This window comes from Zophobas morio, unplaced genomic scaffold, assembly GCF_036711695.1.
Source record: "Zophobas morio isolate AGI-343-1 ecotype UQ-CSIRO unplaced genomic scaffold, CSIRO_AGI_Zmor_V1 ptg000017l, whole genome shotgun sequence".
Lineage (NCBI taxonomy): Eukaryota > Metazoa > Arthropoda > Insecta > Coleoptera > Tenebrionidae > Zophobas > Zophobas morio.
The window spans coordinates 9,132,890-9,154,146 of NW_026972122.1; the positions used below are offsets into that span (position 1 = coordinate 9,132,890).

The window sequence follows — 21,257 nt, forward strand, 5'->3', positions numbered from 1 at the left end:
AAGGTAAAAACTCAACATGGACTTATACACAGCAAGTGCAGAAGCATCGTATTTTACAAATACATAATTTACTAATGTAAATTTTGGATCATCCAAATTTTGGTAAGCGTTTTACTATCTAGACGGTATTCCTAATACACATATAAAATTTGACAACGATTGCTCAAGTAGTTTCAGAAGTTATCTGTCTCATAAAAAAAACAACAGACAGACAAATGGAAACAGGAGACCTATTTTTTCGTAATTTAGGTTCTGAAACGTCGAGAAAACATGAAAGAATCCAGTCCCAGATGGACTCGATTACAATACTTCCTTAGCTTACGCTTGGGAAGTAAAACAGTTTTACAGACGTAAATTTATTTTTTATGAAAAGAAGATAATAAATATGTTCAGAACTGAACTCTACATTAAAATTTTTAATGTTGCCTCATCCAATCATGCTTGAAAAATAAAATACAACTAATAACATGGTTAATTTATGTCGTAACTCTTGACCCATTCAAGTTGTTTATTTTAGTTTTTAACACTGACTCGATTCGGTAGTTATAAGTATTAGGAGTAGTTTATAAAGGATTAAGATTGATTTTTTTCCATTTTCAGCCATGCCAAAAATAAAATATTTCTCTTTTGCTATTTAGTAGTTGGTTCTATCAATTCTAACATTCTTAGTTCCGTTGTGATTTATGATTATGACTGTCAACGAAAGGTGAAAATGAGATATAAGAAATGAGAAACGAGATATGTAAAATTATATTGAGAAATGAGAAATGAGATGTGAGAAATAAGAAGTGAGATGTGAACAATGAGAAGTGTTATGTGAGAAATGAGAGATGAGATGCGGAAAATGAGATTTCAGAGAAGAGATGTGAGAAATGAAAAGCGAAACAAATGAAATATTCGAAATAAAAAAGGAGAATAATTGAGGAAGAAATAAAGAAATGAGAAAAATTATGAATGAAATGTAAGAAATGAAATGTTGGATGTGAGATGTGAGAAATTAGAAATACAATATGGGAAATGAGAAATTAGAATCTGAAAGACACATGTTTCCATTCTATATTCTCACAATGTTCTTCTAATTAGTCATGTTAACATTTTTAATAAATTTAGAAGAAAAAGTCGAGTTCCAAATGTCAGTATTTGCAGTTACACATATGTAGTTATTAATATATACCGGGCGTCCCAGGGTGTTCCACTCAAATATCTCAATTATTTTAAAACATAAAAAATTGAACTTAGGCATGTTCAATATATGTAATACAATCCATTAAATGACATCGTATTAGCTTCAGTTTCACCGGAAATGACCTTAACTTTTTTTTCTAAAACTATACTAGAATACCAAAGAATTCAATTACAGTGGACGCCGCTTAATGTGATCACTTTGGGACTCAGACAAATTGATCACACTAACCGACTGATAATAATAAGCGAACCCCACCATCAAAGACAGTAAAACTCGAAACAAAACAAAATCATGAACAAGACAGTGATTATTACGCTAATAGATGAAGGTACATAAACATTAGAATTTATTTTAAATTTTGGTTACCATTCTGAGAAAGGAACCCTCGATTTCCTTTGGTTGTTGTAGAAATTTGTTAAGTAAGGGCTGAGAATTTTTTGTTTTCTCTGATAAACTAAGATTTCGTCGTTTCGACGTGCTAATTTTTACATAAGTACTACTCAAATTTAAAACAGAAACAATTCGTTCGTTCAAAAGTCGGAAACGCACTGATTACTTAAGTCTGTTTTTGACCACCGATTGTGGTTGTATAAAGTGAGTGGTATAAGCGAATGTACCTTTTGAGACCAATGAATGTTCATTAAAACACAATACTAGTTTCAGTCGTCTCGCTTCTCCAAAAAAGCAATTCCCGTTTGTATAAGAATTGTGAGATTGATCACAATAAGCGAAATATTGATCACAATAAACGGAAAAACTGTAATGCATAGGTATTGCGTGGGCCCGTTCCAAGCCATTTTGATCACACTAAGCGGTTGATAACATTAACCGTGATCATATTAAGCGGCGTCTACTGTATATACGAGTCGGTATTCATCTACAAGCTTTAAAACGCTTGTGAATTAAAAAAAAAAAAATTGGTCTAAAGAGTTTAGACAGTACTTCCCTCGCTGTCGGAAACGTGACGACTGCATGCCTATTATGTTTTTTTTTCGCAATGGATTTCAAAGAATTCGGTTTTATAGTTCCTGAGTAAATCAATAAAATTAATTTACGCATTCATTAATTTTTTTGAGTCACCCTGTATATGCAAATCCTAAAAATATGAATGGAGTGATAAATTACAAGTACAGACTCATCGTATTTTGTACAGTTTAGATAGGATTTATTCGGCAAACTTTTGAGCTGACGTCATCAATTTTTTGGAGGGGATAAGCAAATGTATTTTGACTAAACACTTATTATGCTCTTTATAACCTTAAAACATCTTCAAGATTTCAAAGCATTCGGTTTTGTAGTTCCTGAGTAAATCAGTAAAATAAATTTACGCTTTCATTAATTTTTTTGAATCACCCTGTATTTGCAAATCCAAAAAATATGGATGGAGTGATAGATCACAAGTACAGACTGATCATATTTTGTACATTTTAGATATGATTTATTCGGCAAACTTTCGAGCTGACGTCATCAAGTTTTAGGAGGGGATAAGCAAATATATTTTGACTAAACATTTATTATGCTCTTTATGACCTTAAAACATCTGCAAGATTTCAGAGCATTCGGTTTTGTAGTTCCTGATTAAATCAATAAAATATATTTACGCATTCATTAATTTTTTTGAGTCACCCTGTATATGCAAATCCAAAAAATATGAATGGAGTGATAAATTACAAGTACAGACTCATCATATTTTTACAGTTTAGATAGGATTTATTCGGCAAACTTTCGAGCTGACGTCATCAATTTTTTGGAGGGGATAAGCAAATATATTTTGACTAAACATTTATTATGCTCTTTATAACCTTAAAACATCTGCAAGATTTCAAAGCATTCGGTTTTGTAGTTTCTGAGTAAATCAGTAAAATATATTTACGCATTCATTAATTTTTTTGAGTCACCCTGTATATGCAAATCCAAAAAATATTAATGGAGTGATAGATCACAAGTACAGACTCATCATATTTTGTACATTTTAGATATGATTTATTCCACAAACTTTTGAGCTGACGTCATCAAGTTTTTGGAGGGGATAAGCAAATATTTTTTGACTAAAGATTTATGATGCTCTTTATAGCCTTAAAACATCTGCAACATTTCAAAGCATTCTGGTTAGCAGATTAAAAATTAAATTTCAAAATGTTGTTTTATAATTTTGATTTTTTTTCCAAAAATCTGGACGTTTCGGGTGAAAAGTCGATTCAGAGTTGTAAACTACATGTGTAGGACTATGTTATTTTATACAATTGAAAACCCATTTACTATGTACAATTTTGAAGTGACGTCATCGCATTAGTGGTGGGGATGATTAGACAAATTTTGGTTAGCGTTTTACCATCTACATGATATTCTTAATATAAGTACAAAATTTCACAACAATCGGTCGAGTACTTTCGGAGATTATCTGTCTAATAAAAATCCGGGACAACAGACGGACAGACGGACAGACGGACGGACAGACGGACAGACGGACGGACAGACGGACAGACGGACAGACGGACAGACGGACAGACAGACGGAAATGGGAGACCTATTTCTTCGTCTTCTAGGGGTCATGAAAGATCGAGAAAACGTAAAAGTAGAGAGTCGGCCGACGGACTCGATTACAATACTTCCTTTGCTTACGCTCGGGAAGTAAAAATACGGTGTCGTTTCCCAAGCAACTTTTCCTTTTATTTTCGTGTTCTGGTTTGTCACTTCTAGAATAAAATAAATAAAATATTGTTTTGTTAAAAAATGGAAAACGAAACATTCAGTAATTCCGAAAAAAAAGATACTTATTTATAGGGAGTGTACGATAAATAGAAAACAATCCAGAACATTATGCGCAGAAAAATTTCCGGAGAGACAACAACCAAGTTGTATGTATTTAGCAAGATTAGCATAAAGTTTAGAACAATTTGGGTCTTTCAAAAAGAAACACACTTTTTATGAAAAACGACAACAGATGAAAAACATACCCTAGGAGTCTTGGGAAGGGTTAATATGGATCCTCATATTTCCATCCGGCAAATACGGGAATTTTAAAAAGAGTCAAATATCATGATTACAAAATTCATTTACATCAAGCTTTAGTACGCCCTTTCGAAAGAAAATTAGCTTTTATTGCTTGGTTAACGGAGGGTATCATAATTAATATTTTATGGTCAGATGGAACCCGTTTTAATAATAATGGAATTGTGAATCGACATAATTGTCGTTACTGGACTTCAGAAAATTCTCACTGGCTAAGAAAAACTAATTTTCAACACATTTTGGATATCAACGTTTGCTGTGGGATAATCAATAGTCAAAATATCGGGCATAAATTTTACGAACGAAATCTAAATTCGCAAATTTGTTTGGAATTACTTGTAAAAATTCCTGTGTTATTAGATGTTCCAGTCGTCGTGAGAGAAAGAATGTATTTCCAGCAAGATGGTGCACCACCACATAACGCGCGAATAATAACAGATTATTTGAATGATACATTTTCCCATAGATGTATTGGCAAAAATGGAGCAGTCAGATTTCCAGATCTAACCCTTCTCGATTTTTTGTGGGGCTACTTAAAAGATAGGGTGTATCAGCAAGCTCTAAGAGACTTAGAAGATTTTAAGCAAAGAATTAGGTTAGAATGTGATAGGGTTAACCCAGAAATATTACAAGTAGTAACAATTTTAAATTTTAAACATTCAAATAAATAATATCCTATCATGTGATATATCGTTGAAGACAAAAAAGGGCACTAATCCATCTAATTTAATAGACTGTATTCCATATATATTGAACATCCCAAATTTCAATTTTTACTTCCCGAGCGTAAGCAAAGGAAGTATTGTAATCGAGTCCGTCGGCCGACTCTCTACTTTTACGTTTTCTCGATCTTTCATGACCCCTAGAAGACGAAGAAATAGGTCTCCCATTTCCGTCTGTCTGTCCGTCTGTCCGTCTGTCCGTCCGTCTGTCCGTCTGTCCGTCTGTCCGTCCGTCTGTCCGTCTGTCCGTCCGTCTGTCCGTCTGTCCGTCTGTTGTCCCGGATTTTTATTAGACAGATAATCTCCGAAAGTACTCGACCGATTGTTGTGAAATTTTGTACTTATATTAAGAATATCATGTAGATGGTAAAACGCTAACCAAAATTTGTCTAATCATCCCCACCACTAATGCGATGACGTCACTTCAAAATTGTACATAGTAAATGGGTTTTCAATTGTATAAAATAACATAGTCCTACACATGTAGTTTACAACTCTGAATCGACTTTTCACCCGAAACGTCCAGATTTTTGGAAAAAAAATCAAAATTATAAAACAACATTTTGAAATTTAATTTTTAATCTGCTAACCAGAATGCTTTGAAATGTTGCAGATGTTTTAAGGCTATAAAGAGCATCATAAATCTTTAGTCAAAAAATATTTGCTTATCCCCTCCAAAAACTTGATGACGTCAGCTCAAAAGTTTGTGGAATAAATCATATCTAAAATGTACAAAATATGATGAGTCTGTACTTGTGATCTATCACTCCATTAATATTTTTTGGATTTGCATATACAGGGTGACTCAAAAAAATTAATGAATGCGTAAATATATTTTACTGATTTACTCAGAAACTACAAAACCGAATGCTTTGAAATCTTGCAGATGTTTTAAGGTTATAAAGAGCATAATAAATGTTTAGTCAAAATATATTTGCTTATCCCCTCCAAAAAATTGATGACGTCAGCTCGAAAGTTTGCCGAATAAATCCTATCTAAACTGTAAAAATATGATGAGTCTGTACTTGTAATTTATCACTCCATTCATATTTTTTGGATTTGCATATACAGGGTGACTCAAAAAAATTAATGAATGCGTAAATATATTTTATTGATTTAATCAGGAACTACAAAACCGAATGCTCTGAAATCTTGCAGATGTTTTAAGGTCATAAAGAGCATAATAAATGTTTAGTCAAAATATATTTGCTTATCCCCTCCTAAAACTTGATGACGTCAGCTCGAAAGTTTGCCGAATAAATCATATCTAAAATGTACAAAATATGATCAGTCTGTACTTGTGATCTATCACTCCATCCATATTTTTTGGATTTGCAAATACAGGGTGATTCAAAAAAATTAATGAAAGCGTAAATTTATTTTACTGATTTACTCAGGAACTACAAAACCGAATGCTTTGAAATCTTGAAGATGTTTTAAGGTTATAAAGAGCATAATAAGTGTTTAGTCAAAATACATTTGCTTATCCCCTCCAAAAAATTGATGACGTCAGCTCAAAAGTTTGCCGAATAAATCCTATCTAAACTGTACAAAATATGATGAGTCTGTACTTGTAATTTATCACTCCATTCATATTTTTAGGATTTGCATATACAGGGTGACTCAAAAAAATTAATGAATGCGTAAATTAATTTTATTGATTTACTCAGGAACTATAAAACCGAATTCTTTGAAATCCATTGCGAAAAAAAAACATAATAGGCATGCAGTCGTCACGTTTCCGACAGCGAGGGAAGTACTGTCTAAACTCTTTAGACCAATTTTTTATGTTTTAATATAAGTGAAATATTTGAGTAGAACGGTATAATAACACGTCTTTGTGACTTAATTCTGTTGGAAAATTATCAAAATTTTCTTATTTGCATAACAGCAGAAATACTGAACGACAAATTTTTTTGATTCAGATTAGCTATTATATTACTAATTTAATCCCTGCACAAAATATAGTGGCAAAACATAAAACTAAAAACATAGGAGTATAATTCCTACATAAGTACTTATGCGTCCAAATGGCTCCAAAATGGATTACCTGTTTCAGACAAAAGTATAAAAGTTGCCTAAGAACCGAAATTTAAAATACCAAGGGAATTGAATTTTGCCAAATGGGTGATTAAAAAGATTCCAGGTTGGATAGAGTCTTTAAAATAATCTTCATATCATGAATAATGTTGCAAAATTTTAAACTTGTCAACAATCAAGTACCAATTTTATTGGTAAAAATGACTGAAAAATGCATAAGCACCATCCACTTGCATTAGGCTCCGCTTAGCCTTGATCATTGGATCAGTGATGACGAAGTTACATAAATTTATTCGTAATTCAATCGTTTATAACAATAAAATGTGTTTTTAAAAACAAAACACTTAGTTCATGAGATCAAACAACAATAATTTACAAAGGTTGAGAAAGTAGCCTCCGCCAGCTTCAAGACGCTTTCGACCTTATCTTCTAACCCATTGAATGACATTTTGAAGAACATGTGGGAAATCGAAAAACGATTTATTGTGCAAATTAGGGGTCAAATCGTGAGATAGCGGTGGCCATATGCTTGGTATATTATCGTGTATTAATTATTTGATATCGCTGTCTCTCCGTCTTTAGAAGACACGTTAAACGTAATTCGTTGGTTGTTTGGAGAACAAATAATAGCTATAGTAAAAGTACGCCAAACATACCTGAAACTCAACTTCTAAATCTAAATTGTTCAAGCCTCAATTGTAGCACAATTTCTGCCAAATATGGGTTGGTTGTCATTTAAGAATTATACTAAAAAGTCTGCTCACGAAACGCCAGTTTTTTCTAGACGAAGAAGGATCCCGATCAAAATATGGAAGATATGTCTGAGAAAAATTTCTCCAACAAATCATCATCAATATTGTCCAAAAAAAGATGAAAGTTCTATTTTAGTCAAAGCTGAAGATACACCTACATCAGGAAATTGCTGTTATTAGTAGCTTTATGGATGTGAAAAAGAATATCAAGATAGTTCTTGAAGTAAAATTTCTCTCTTGAAAACGTGTCTAAAATTTAATGAAAATATTTGCAGATAAGTGTGAAAATGTCACAAATTAACAGCCATGACTTCAAGTTTTTTTCCAGAAATGAGAAATTATTTGCCTATCTCAGGTGAAAGTCTGAACACTGCAAATCAAAAAATTGGTCGAAGGTTAACAGAACTTTCCTCGCCTCCGAAGCACAGTCTAACAAATCCCGCTTGTTTGAGTAGCTGTTATTTAGGTAATTGTTATTTTTATAATTAAATATGGGCGGGCGCAACATTACTGTATTTTCAAGATTTAGAAAAAGGGGGTAAATCGCTCTTGATTTGATAAAAAAAAAATATGACCCATGAGTGAATTGAACCAGTGATCATCGCATTAGGAAATCAGCATTTTTACGCCACGTCTACCGAATTTGCCAACCATTGGTGCTTTTTGGTATAAAATATAACGATGCAATTTTTTGCGAAAATCTGGATGCCTAGAGTAAAGAAATCAAGGCAAATCCATAAACCACAAGAATAGGAGTATATAATTTTATAAAATTTAATTGGCGTTCGTTAAAAAAATTTTGCTGTGTTTTGTGTTCAAATTATGCAGTTGTTTTCATGTTTCCAAATAATAATTTTCTTATAATTTAAAATTATGTCAGTTTTAGATTTTAAATAAAATTTAAATAAACTTTAACACAGTCCAACCAATCTCGTTTCTTAGAAAAATTATAAAACTGGATTTTGTGATGTTTCTTTCGTGATAACTTCTATAAAGTAAAAATCAGCAACATAAAAACACCCCCGCAGCCACTGGACCGTGAAGGCATCAGTTCCAATGGAACACCACATAAGTAAGGACAATGTAAAATATATTTAAAGCAGATAACCCACGGGAAAAATTGACCTCTCAGCAATAACAACATCCTTCAATTTAAGTGTTTATGTTTGTACATTGGAAAAGTGTCAAGTAGAAATTTATTTGATATGAATGGACTAAAATTATTAATTGAGCCACAATTGAACAAAATGTTCCTTATTATTATTATTAAACAAGGACCTGTGCATTCTGACATTTTCGAGAAAATGGATCAATAAAAAATTAGAGTGATTAATTATATTAAATTTATCTAATGAAAAAAAAAAAATTGTCGCCCTGTTGACCCTGGTTCGTAAGGCAGAAGCATTACCTTAACATAAAAATAATATACAAAATCAAGATAGATTCGTCAGTCCAATAGTTTCGGAGATTACGTGTCCAAGACAGACAGACAGGCGAAAACGGGAAATCACTTTTTTCGTAGTTTGGGGGTCATGAAACTTCGAGAAAACATAAAACTGGCAAGTCGACCGATGGACTGGATTACAATATTTCCTTAGCTCACGCTCGGGAAGTAAAAATGTGTTAACAATTTTAGTACTCTCCTTTGTAAAAATTGGAACAAACTGCTTCATGTATTAAATTCTAAAAAAAATATGATTGCATTGACAAACTATAAATTTACATTTTGTATATTTAAATAGTAAGTAGTAATGATTCAGCAAAATTTTGAGATAATGTCGTCAGCTTTTTGAGGAAGATCAGAAGATGAATTTTGATTAATGATTTGCTAAGCTTATAATACCCTTAAAACATTTGCAACATTTCAGAGCATTCGGTTCTGCAGTTGTAAAATGTTTGATTTTTTCGAAAATCTGGATGCCTAAGGTAAAAGGTCAAACAAATACAGAAATATTGTGTTGAAAAAACTGCTTTTAGTCTATCTCATGTCCGACAAAAAGTCGATGCTTCTGTAATTTCTAGAGTTTTGTAGAGCTGAAAACATTAGCGAAAACCGCGTTCCGAAATTTCCATAAATAACTGAAATATAATTTTTTTAAAAAAAGAACTGCAAAAATTTCAACAAAATGATAAAATGCCCTCGAGTGATACAGTGAAAGTTATGGACAGGTGACATTTTAAAATTTCATAACAATAAGAATGTTAATAATGGTGATATTACATTCTGAAAATATATTGACAACACCATAAAAGCAAAACGTAGCGACTCCTCTTAACATGGAGATATTATATTCTGAAACATCCACAAGAGAAAAAGGCAGGAATTAAAACAAGACATATCTGACCATAATCTTGTTTAAATACATTACAGTTTCTTTTTCTGTTGATTACAAAGAGCGAAGTTTCCACTTTTCTCGATGAAAACAAATATTTTCTATTGAAATAGCATCTAAGAGAAAGCTTCCCACAATTCAAATTGCGCTTGTGAACACTATTTTTATCGACAATGGATAGACTCTAACTGAATCCAATGCAGACATCCACAGGTTAAACTACCAGTAAATTAACATCCTTCAGCAAACTTACTCCGCTATATTTACTTTATAAACTATATGCTTTCAAAGCAAGCAATTACTTTACATAAATACAAAAAAGCTTATTTCCTACATCGAAAATTGAGAGCGCGAAGTATCACCAGGCCAACCAACGAGTGCATGCTAAACACCGTAAAGTAAGCCGCCACAATTATGTAATTTTACACAAAGATTCCCGCATACAAAAAACCGTGAACCCACAGTCGGATTGTTCGCTTTGGAAGAATAACAGCATCATGGATACTGACAATTATGGACAATAATGCAATTAAGCTGGCAGTATAGACATAGCCTACTTATCAACAGTCACAAACAGACAACCATGTCGCAACTGTTATTTGTTTTGTCTAAATATAAACTTGAGTCAGTAGGAGCAGATCTTTTGGAATTTATCTCACCGGATCGTCTGCCTTACCTTGGGTCTGACCGACGAAGGACAGCCTTAAGTAGCCAATTTTTAAAAATGCTGACAGGCGGTCTTTTGTTTGCAGTCATTCAGCTGGATTTATCGTTGAGAAAATAGACCACTTCGCAATTTGCAACCATCAGTAGTCGTTACCTTCAAAAAGTACGATCATCTGTAATGGACTAATGATTTTAATAAGCAGCTAAATGCTCCACTCGTGTCTAATTGTTAATTCCGTCATTATGGTTATTAAAAGCAATTAGATTTGATTCATGATTGGCTTTGTTTCTTTGAAAAAACAAATGGTGGTACGGAAGTGGTTTCATTGTGGTACCGTGGCAGTACTGTTAGCTGATTTAAAAAGTCGAACAGCGAAGATTTTTGCAGCTCCCACGAATTTTCATATATTGTTTTTAACATACTCATTAAACATTCTTCAAGGCCATTTCTCACACTTGTTAATTGATAACTCCAACAATACCGACGACAAAAAGCTTCCGACGCAACCTTTGCCTGAACGTTATGACCTTCACAACAAGAAATGGGTTTTCTTCTTTTTCCGCAGTCGCGTGATGTATTTCTTCAGGAAATTAAATAACCGAGCAAAGCTGCCTCTTCTGCTCCGAGGCATAATTTGAGAAGATCAAGCAGTACTGCCGGCTCTATCAAGTTATTAATCAGGAGGGAGTGGTTTATCTTTCGTCTTGTTTTATTATTTCTAGCCACAGACAAAGAGGCGCATGCTGCAACTTCTAAATATAGATTGGTGCGAATTCGAAGTTTGTTTCTTGGAAGCACAGTTTCCTACTTGAAGCGAGAGCACGGCCTGGGAACTTTTTAATGGTGTGGGATTAACTTTAATCCACTCGCATTCACGATTTTCAAGTGAATGAAATGACCCAATTAAAAATTAATAAAGAAGATAAAAAAGCAACTGTTGCTTCACAGCTGGTACTCGATATTGTTTTCCTCTTTATGTTGCATAAAGCGTATTGTCGGACCTGAAAAAACTTTAAATCGACTTTTATGGTGTAGATCGTAATCGGTGTTTCGCGAATTTCTTTTTCGGTTGATCTTTGACTGTTTTCTCCCAGACGTTATAAATTTTAACTTGAAGCGGCCGTGATGAAATATTAGCTCAGGAGAAAATGGATACGAGTTTACGAGAAGAAATATGTAAATTACTGAGCAAATATTTGTTAGAAAATAAGTGAACAAAATAACAACTGAAACTGCAATGTGGCATACCACCATACAATTTTTGAATTAACTCTTAATTTTTACCATTTTATTTAAAATTCGTGTTTCAGAGGTAAAACATCATAGTACTTAGTAGTCGTCCAAAAGAATGTACCTCTGCTATTGTACCGATTATTCTACTAGAAACTGGAAAATTTGGATTTATATCATTGTTAACACATATTTCTAGTCCATGGTAGATTACGAATGTACCGTTTTTACCATTACTACAAATTCATTGTAATATTTTTAATGTATATTTTGCGTCGTTAATAATAAAACTACAGATTGTTGTCAAGTTTTGTATGTATATTAGAAATATCATGTAGATGGTTAAATATTAACCAAACTTTGGCTAATCATGCCCACCAACAATTTGATGACGTCATTTCAATGAATGGTATTCTAAAAATGATTTGAATGTTACACAAAAATATACTCATATACTTGTAGTGTACGAATTCACTTGCAGTTTTTTTGCTACACGTTCAAATTTTCACAAAAACATTTGCAAGTTATAATAACGTTTTATTCCCGACATGGTTTGATTGTGGTTTAATTAATAATTTTAGTCCTGTTTTGAGAAGATAAACTTATTCAAATCAAACTAACTTCTACGTGACATTCTTTCGATGTAATCAAACGAAATACAGAGCAAAAATTTGCATAATTTAATATTTAAATAAATAAATAAATAAATAAATAAATAAATAAATAAATAAATAAATAAATAATTAAATAAATAAATAAATAAATAAATAAATAAATACATAAATATGAATAAATATTTATTTGCTCAACAGAATACTTTCATTTAGAGGACAAATTAATTGCATCTCTTAACCAATAATAAGATACAATAATAAATGAAAATGTTAAATTGCTTAAATTATCTACAAAAATACTACTTCTAAGCTGTGTGGTCACCTATTGAGCATCTACGTAACAACGAATAACATTGCGGCTTATGGAAAAAGATAAAACACGGGTTATATTAATTTCATGGTTTAAATGAACAATCCGTGGTAAGTATGATGAATTATGTGTACTAATACCTGCGTCATATTGTAACCGTTCCCACCCACTACAGTGTTATATTTTGCTGAATACATGCATTTTACTCCTAATGGACTCTGTCACTCAGTAATTAATTTCTCCTGTTCTTATATAAGGAAACCTACAAGGATGTAATATGATCTTCTACAATGTTCAAGGCGTGTTTTATAAAAATTTCTGGACAAATTAAGTTGTAAGTTTTAAATGCAACCCGTGTTTCTTCTTATCGCCACGTAATCGGAGCCACCTTACACAATTTTATAAAATTGAAATGACGTTTACTAAAACAGAAATTTCTACTTGGAGCATCTACATCTACAATACACACCAAGATATTTGCAACAGATTCCAGTATTAAAAATTTTCAAATTATAGTTTCAGTTCTTTATCACAGTCATTTTTTTTGACTAGTACTGTACTCATTGAAAGTGTTTACTGTTTTTAACCAGATATCATAAACATCCAACTCGTTCTTAAAGACTTGACATTAATTTGTTGTCCCTGTACGTTTTCTACAAGATCGGCAACCTGTTCTATCCATTTTTAGTTTTTCAGATTCCTTTTCTGTCAAGAACTTATATGACGATTTAGCTCAACTTGTTTAATTTGGCTTTTGTGTCTACATTCTTTACAAGACGACTTAGCTTATTGCAATAAAAGTAGCTAACCTAGCCCTTCTTATTTTGCACCTACATCGTCATCTCTACTCTTCTCATCGCTATCCTTGTCTTTTGACATAAGTAGATCAGTTAATCTCCTCTGAGTAAAATATGCTAGGTTTACTCAAAAGAATCATGCTGAAATTAGTTCTTTGTTCGCTAACTCTTGCTCTACAAAACTGGGTTTCTCGTTCATTTACTATCTCTACGATTGTTGTACCTCATAAGCTTACAGATAAAAATACCGGAAATCTTTTATGACAAATTTTTAACCTATTAATGTCGAATGGCAACTTAGGTGTGTCTAGGAAGTTTAAATCGTTCTCCTTTAAGTTCACTTTAATGGCCATAAAAGGAGTAACCGAACCGTTCTGTTAAATAGCTGTTGCTATTAAAAAAATTTCGGTGCAATCAGACGACTTTTTGAAATTTTAATGAAGTGTCAAATTTTCCTGAATTGGTTCCACTCCTTTTAATTTCAGATAAAAATCAATTTCCTGTCTAATAATAATAATAGATGTTTACAGTTAAGACTTTTTTATTTTTTTATCAACCTATGTTCTTACACATGGATGCATTTTTAAGAGGTAATTTTAACCCTTACACTTTATTTATCAATTAACTGTGCCTTTCTCTAAAGTTTTTTTTTTTTTTTATTGGTTAACGTTACCCAACAGGCCGGAGGCCCAATTACAGGGTAACGGGGGACATACACAACACCCAGAGCAGGGCGGGAATCGAACCCACGACCCAAGGTGTGGCAGGCAAGCGCGATGCTACCTAACCCACCCGGGTCCTAAAGTTAAAGTTCTTTGGCATAAGTTTACTACCAGGAGGATCAAGGCCAACAACATGTTAAAAGACATCGTAAATCTGTAATAATTTATATACAAAATTCACAGTAAATTATTAATTAAGTTTTATTACTTCAGCACTACACATGTACCACACACTACGCAAACAATAAAAATGAAATAAACACTACATCTGATTGTCTAAGAATTATTTTTACTTCCAGAGCGTAAGCTAATGGATTTCTGAAATTTTTAAAAATAAAAGTGCAATTGCTGATTTTAATAGACGTATTGCCTACTACAGATGGTCTCTTGAACATCTCAATGATGATAACTTGCTGGATTTAACATTCTTTTCTGATGGAGCTTGGTTTCATCTCTCCGCTACTATGTTTGTGTCAATTTGAATCACAATTATGAGATCACCCTGTATATGGGTAATAAATCTAAGAGAACAGTTTTCAAATCTAACAAATCTAAACTTAATCCAAGATACTACACCTTATTACACTTATATTCAATCTCCATTCCATACTGCACCAAAATGTCAAAATACATAGCTGCAATTATCAATAGAAGTGAAGACAATGCTAAATTTTGATAAAATTCCAAAGCTACGTCACATAAATTATTGTTAATACGCACAGCGTAACTACGAAATACTACACCTGACAATTAGTAAACAGACCATAAATCTTGATTAATGAAGGAACAAATATTATCAAAATATTGCGATAGGTATATATGATAATTTTAAGATACATGTTTATACAATCAGAAAATTTTCCCCACAAATTCTTTCCGTTTTCCAGAGAATAAATTAATTGTATAGTTTTAGAATTAAAAATCAAAGCTTTTTGGGAATTAATCCTAGAATCTACTTGTCGTTGATGACCCAAGTTTCGCTTTCGTCTTTTATGGTCCGGAAAGCCTCCTATGTCTAATAAAGTAATTTTATTAAATATCTGTAGAGGTAATGAATCATGACAGAACTGATTCATAATTTCTATTTCCATGAATAATGATCTATTGTGTTGTTTCTCTCCGTTCTACGTAATTTTGTAGTATCACCTAAAAAAATATTTACCTTATGCTCTAAATACATTATCATCTTCCCATTAAAAATTCCCCAACTTGAAGCTTGTTGAGTAGGTAGTCTTCATCAAATTATAGCAGCCATATACGAAGAGCATGACTTACCTACATTTTGTGTTTACATAACGTTAACGAGTGACGTCACTACCAAATATGCTGGTACAAGATCAGGGGCACAGAATTAGCTAACTTAATCCTTCTCAATATCTCCACGAATAGAACCACGATATTAAGTTGCAAGATTTGGTGGGGATTTTGGTGACGAAATTTCTTATAGAGTAATCATGGCACAATGAACTTGATCGAAACTTGAAATTATAGTTAATTGTCTCTCATGCTATAAGTGTAGATAAATACGTTTTTGTTAGTATGCTGTCATCTTCTTTTGTTGTTGACCTGACTATTATTTGTTGTGGTAACAAAACCAGGGGCGGAAATTTCGGCGGTGAAGCCGGTGGAGCGCGTCGAAACTGACAGCTCCTAGGGGGCCACATATAGCTTTAAATGAGTCGACGTTTTTACTAATTCGTGGTATATAATTATAATTAGACAAGGCAGTACGAGACAAGAAAACAAGACAAATTACATACCATGAAACGAAACATTAAAGTAGTCGGGAAACTGCCCCAGAAGTAAAAACCACAATAAATCTTGAAAACAGTAATTTGTATAAAATCACTGTTCTTGTCCTTATGTTATAAAAATGTTAGGTTTAGTATTCAGCCTTGCGTTTATAAATCTATTTTTGTCTAAAAAATAATTCAGAATAATTTTCTGTTGTGTCATTTCTATGATTCAATGAAAAGTCTAGCAACTAAAATTTCAATATTAAAATTTGCGCGAAAAAGAAAAACCGCCTCTCCCACAATGGATAAAAATAATATTTCCCTTTACAAAATAATAATAAAACGATTGTCTAAAAATTGGAAATAATTCTGAACTCAATAAAGAATACTTGGCAAAGTGTCTCTTAATAAAAGATGGAAAAACTGTTAAAAAATGTATTCCTTTATTCAGCATTTTTCGATTTGTACGAGAGGGTAACAAAGTTTTGAATAAAAAAATTGGTATTGAATTACGTAAAAATCCAGTGAAAAAACACGCCAAAATTGATGGAAGGTCATGAAACATGTGAAATTAGTTTACTGATACCAATAGCGAAATCGTACCCCAGAGCACGAAAAAGTAGGTCTCTTGATTCCGTCTGTCTGTCTGTCTGTTTGTCTGTCTGTTCGTCTTCTGTGTCAACTTTTGCTAGACATATAATCTCTGCAACTACCGGACCGATTTTTGTCAAATTTTATATGTGTAATACGAATATCATGTAGATGGTAAAACACTAAGCAAACTTTGTCTAATCATCCCCACCAACAAAGTGATGACGTGACCTCAAAAATTATATATACTAAATGGGTTTTAAATTGTATCAAATGACATAGTCCTACACGTATAGGTTATGAATCCATTGATTTTTTACCTGAGACGTCGAGATTTTTGGAAAAAAAATTAAAATTACATAACATTTTACTATTTAATTTTCTTCAAAAGTCGTCATGAGCATGGTAAATAAAATAAGATTGATGACGCTAGCACAAAATTTTACTGAATAAATCCTACCTAAAATGTGTAAATTATCTTGAGCCTGTCCTTGTGATTTATCATTGCATTAATATTTTTTGTACTTGCTTATATAGAATGACTCAAAAAAAAAATCAGTGAGTCAAAGTATTTTAATGAATAAGCCAGGAACTGAAAAGGGGAATGCTTTGAAATCTTGCAAATTTTATGGTTCTCGTAATCATTCTACATCGTCAATCAAAATGCATTCATTTATCCCCTCCAGAAAATTCGTGACCTCATCGCAAAACTTTGTCAAATAAATCCTTTCTGAATTATGCAAAATATTGTCACTCTATACTTACGATTTTTTACTGAGTTCAAATTTTTTAGATTTGCTTATTCAAGTAGCTCAAAAAAATTAATTAATTAATCCATGTATTTGATTGATCAAATCAAGAACGGCTGACTTCATTTTCCCAAAAATTTGGGAATACAATACTGTTATTATTAGTATTACACTGCACCAATCAAAGATATACGTGTCCTTGCAAAAATATTGACGATGTCATTACAAAATTTTCTAAAGTAAAGTCTCATAACATTATACAGCTACGTATGTTTATTTAAAGTTACAGCTCTCATAAAAATAAATAAATTTCGCAAAATCAAATTTTATAATTTTTCGAAAATTTTGGATATGTTTCATTATACTTCAGGGGCGAGTAAAGTTCTCTTGAAACAACTTTATTTTTTTTCCCAAAAATCTGAATGTCAAAGGTAAAATCTGAACACCAACTTATAAACCACACTGCAGGAGTATAAATACTTATTGTTATTTTATTCTGAAGTTTCGTTCTGTGTCATTTTCAAATTTTCAATATTCATCAATATTTTCAATTGTTTACTGAATCAGATTGATCTGTTAGTAAAAAATTATCACTTCGAAGGTATAACGTGAGCTCCACCCACCCGCCCTATCTAATTGTGATGATTTTTCTTATTCGTCGTGAGCCAGCGGACAGAGCTTCATTCTAAAATCCTTATTTGTCTACAAGAAATTGCCATGTGAAACATATTTTTAAATAATCGTGTTTTTCAAAGAAAACTATGTGTATTAAGTAAAAAAGAAAGCCAAAGATTAAGCTCCACCTATAACCATCCGATCTCAATTGCGATGAACTTTTCATTGGTTGTCACACCGAGGGGCGGAGCGTTTTTGCAAAATCCATATTTACGTACAAAAATTTACCATTTGAAGCATTTTTCAAGTTTCTTGTTATGAAAAAAAGACAATTAAGAAAAAAATGGTAAATATGGCTTCTGCCCACCCACCCTATCTTTATTGTCATGATTTTTTTTATTCGTAGTGAGCCGGGGGACAAAGCGTAATTGTAAATTCCTTATTTGTCTATAAGAAATTGCCATGTGATACTAAGCAATCGTGTTGTTACAACAAAACTATAATTATGTATTAATTAAAAAAGAAAGCCAAAGATTAAGCCCCGCCTATAACCGCCCCGATCTCAATTATGATGAATTTTTTATTGGTTGTCACACCAAGAGGCGGAGTGTTTTTGCAAAATCCATATTTACGTACAAAAATTTACCATTCCAAACATTTTTCAAGTTTGTTGTTATGAAAACAAGACTACGTCTATTAAGAAAATTAGGTAAATGTGAGCTTTAAGATTCAGTATTTTCTCAGAATTTTCTGTAATCAAACCAGGAAATGTTGATCCGTGTCCACTTTATTCTATTTAAATGATTAGGGAATATGGAAACCCGCAGTGAGGAGGCGGAGCAATCTAACACTCCTTGCTGCTGGGTACCGACAATATTTTGCATGCGATAATGACTCTCGAGAATTACTTCATAGGTCTTTCTTTAGCGAATAGTTTATTAGTGAATGTTCTAATAAGTTCCGTATATACAAAGAATGAAAATGAAAAAATTTCTGCCAATAAAAAGATAATTAATAAATTTTATTAACCTACTTAAGTTTAATTCAAAACTCATTTATTAAATTTGCTCATCTCAGCTCAAGTAGATTTTAGGAAGAATTGCTAGCTTCAATTAGGGCATTTAGTCATCTGTTCCTAACACCAAATCCGTTCTGGAAACACGATAACTCTGAAGGCTGGTAGAAGAAACGTTCCACTTTGTATAAATATAATTTGAAAATGAACCCAAAATTCGGCAAGACTCATTGGATTTAATATCAAAGAGAACAAAATCACGAATCATTCCAATCGGGCAAGTGAAATAACTCAATTGTCTAAAGCTAGAGTGTGTGACCAGGTACTTATAAAAATTACAGAACATTCAAACTCTTCTTCAATTGACCCTTATCTTTAGCTTGGTTCTATACTACAATTTAGTATCAAATTTAAGATAGATTTCTCTATTTTTCACATCTGTTGTCATTAAATCATTTCACTATTTATGGAACACCTGTCAATAATTTCGAGGAATTAAGGTAACATAATAAATGCACATACAATAATGCAGAAATGTTGAAAAATGTGTTATTGCAAAAATACTATATCCCGAAATCATCTGTGATAATAAATAATAATACAGTAAATATTTACGGTTAACCGAATTCCGAGAACCAAAAATAATTAAGGCTATAAACCAAAGTCTAAAACTTTAAATTAAAGGTTCTTCAAGGCAAATATTAATTTAAAGGATTAATAAATCTGTTTACACCATTACGAATGCGTTACTATTTTGTTGAATAATTAAGACCTGCTAGAAATAATTACGACAAAGCTGGTGACGTTTTCAAGAATAATTAATTATCTTACTATGTTGCAATATTCGTTCTACATATAAGGTCGGAGTACCAGAGCAAGCAAAAATATTTACATTGTGTTCTAAATTCATTATCATCTTCACAACAAAATTCCCCAACTTCACGATTGGTGAGTGGGTTGTCTTCACCAAATTATAGCCATACAGGAAGAGTATGACTTACCTACATACTGTGTTTACATAATGTTAATTAGTGACGTCACAACTAGGCGCACAAGGTCAAGGGTGCACCACCAATCCGCTAACCCAAGTCTCCCTTTTTCCCTTTTTTTCCTCATTTTCAACCTTCATCCAAAAACAGACCCTTACCTATATTAACCAGCTTGACCCCATCCTGCTCGATAGCGCTCAACGCCGTCGTGACGTTCTCCAGGTAGTGGTGCTGGTTGGCCGGCCTCTTGTTCCACGCGGGTTTCAGCGGATGCCCCCTCAGCGCCTCCACCAGCGCGCACAGCCTCACCCCCGTGCACAGGTCCTGCGACAGGTCCGCCACCCTCAGGTTCTGCGGCAGGTGTTCGTTCACCCAATTCCTGAAGGTGTTGGCCTGTATTTCCACCCACACGTCCTCGTTGCCCTTGATCTGCATGCCTCGGGCCGCGTGGCCCTCAGGGCTGCGGGCCAGGAGGCCGCTGTGCGAGATTTTTCCCTCCATGGGCACTTTAGCACTGCACTAACAACACACGTGACGCCGTCAAACTTCCATCACGCTCGCTCCGGTGCGCTCCGGACGGAATCTGCGCGGCTTGTGCGGGTTGCGCAAGCTGTACCTGTATGGCGATGGCGCGCGAGGAAAGCAGTTTTGATGCAAGGTTGGCAGGACTGGGGGGCGACGCCTCTTGGATTTTATTATTGCGTTCGAAGATAAACATGAGAGGCGTGGAGCGGAGAGAGCGATGCTGGGTTAAGCGGCGAACGTGCTGAATACGAATGTGGATGCGTACCAGCGGGAAATGGTAAGCAGGCTGGCAGAGGTAAACATGTAGGAGAGGTTTATTTTTGGAGAGTTATCAGGGTCTGCGGATTTTTGCCGGCGGAATGGTCGCGTAACCAAAACAGCCGAACGTTTCTAAAGGCTGTGATCTAACTAGTAGTTGCAGCTTAAATAATATCAGATATGCAGTACGAGTCGTTGTTTCTGTTTTGTATTCTGCTGTTTTCTGCTTGAGATGGTGATCCTAACTCCTCCTGAAGAAGTATTTATTGCATTCATTGTGTATTTAAAACGCAACATCTAATAAAATTATCAACACACACTTGAGCGCTTTCAAGACTTTTGTATTCATCATTTTTCTTTTTCCTGTAATAAATCAGTAAGTTCTGTTAATTTA

The 21,257-nt window shown here is 33.3% G+C and overlaps 1 protein-coding gene across 2 annotated transcripts in view; it reads right to left on the bottom strand.

Moving 5' to 3' along the window:
* The window catches only part of LOC135130488 (filamin-B), an 80,274-nt gene extending 59,534 nt beyond the window's left edge, over positions 1-20,740 (bottom strand). The window contains exon 1 of one of the 2 annotated variants that reach the window (XM_064057885.1): positions 20,239-20,688. In XM_064057885.1, the coding sequence (XP_063913955.1) occupies positions 20,239-20,581 (343 nt within the window). In that variant the 5' untranslated portion in view covers positions 20,582-20,688. Of the gene's footprint in view, positions 1-20,238 lie in introns of both variants that reach the window. The other variant, XM_064057886.1, reaches the window with a different exon arrangement.
* Positions 20,741-21,257: the final 517 nt, after the last annotated feature.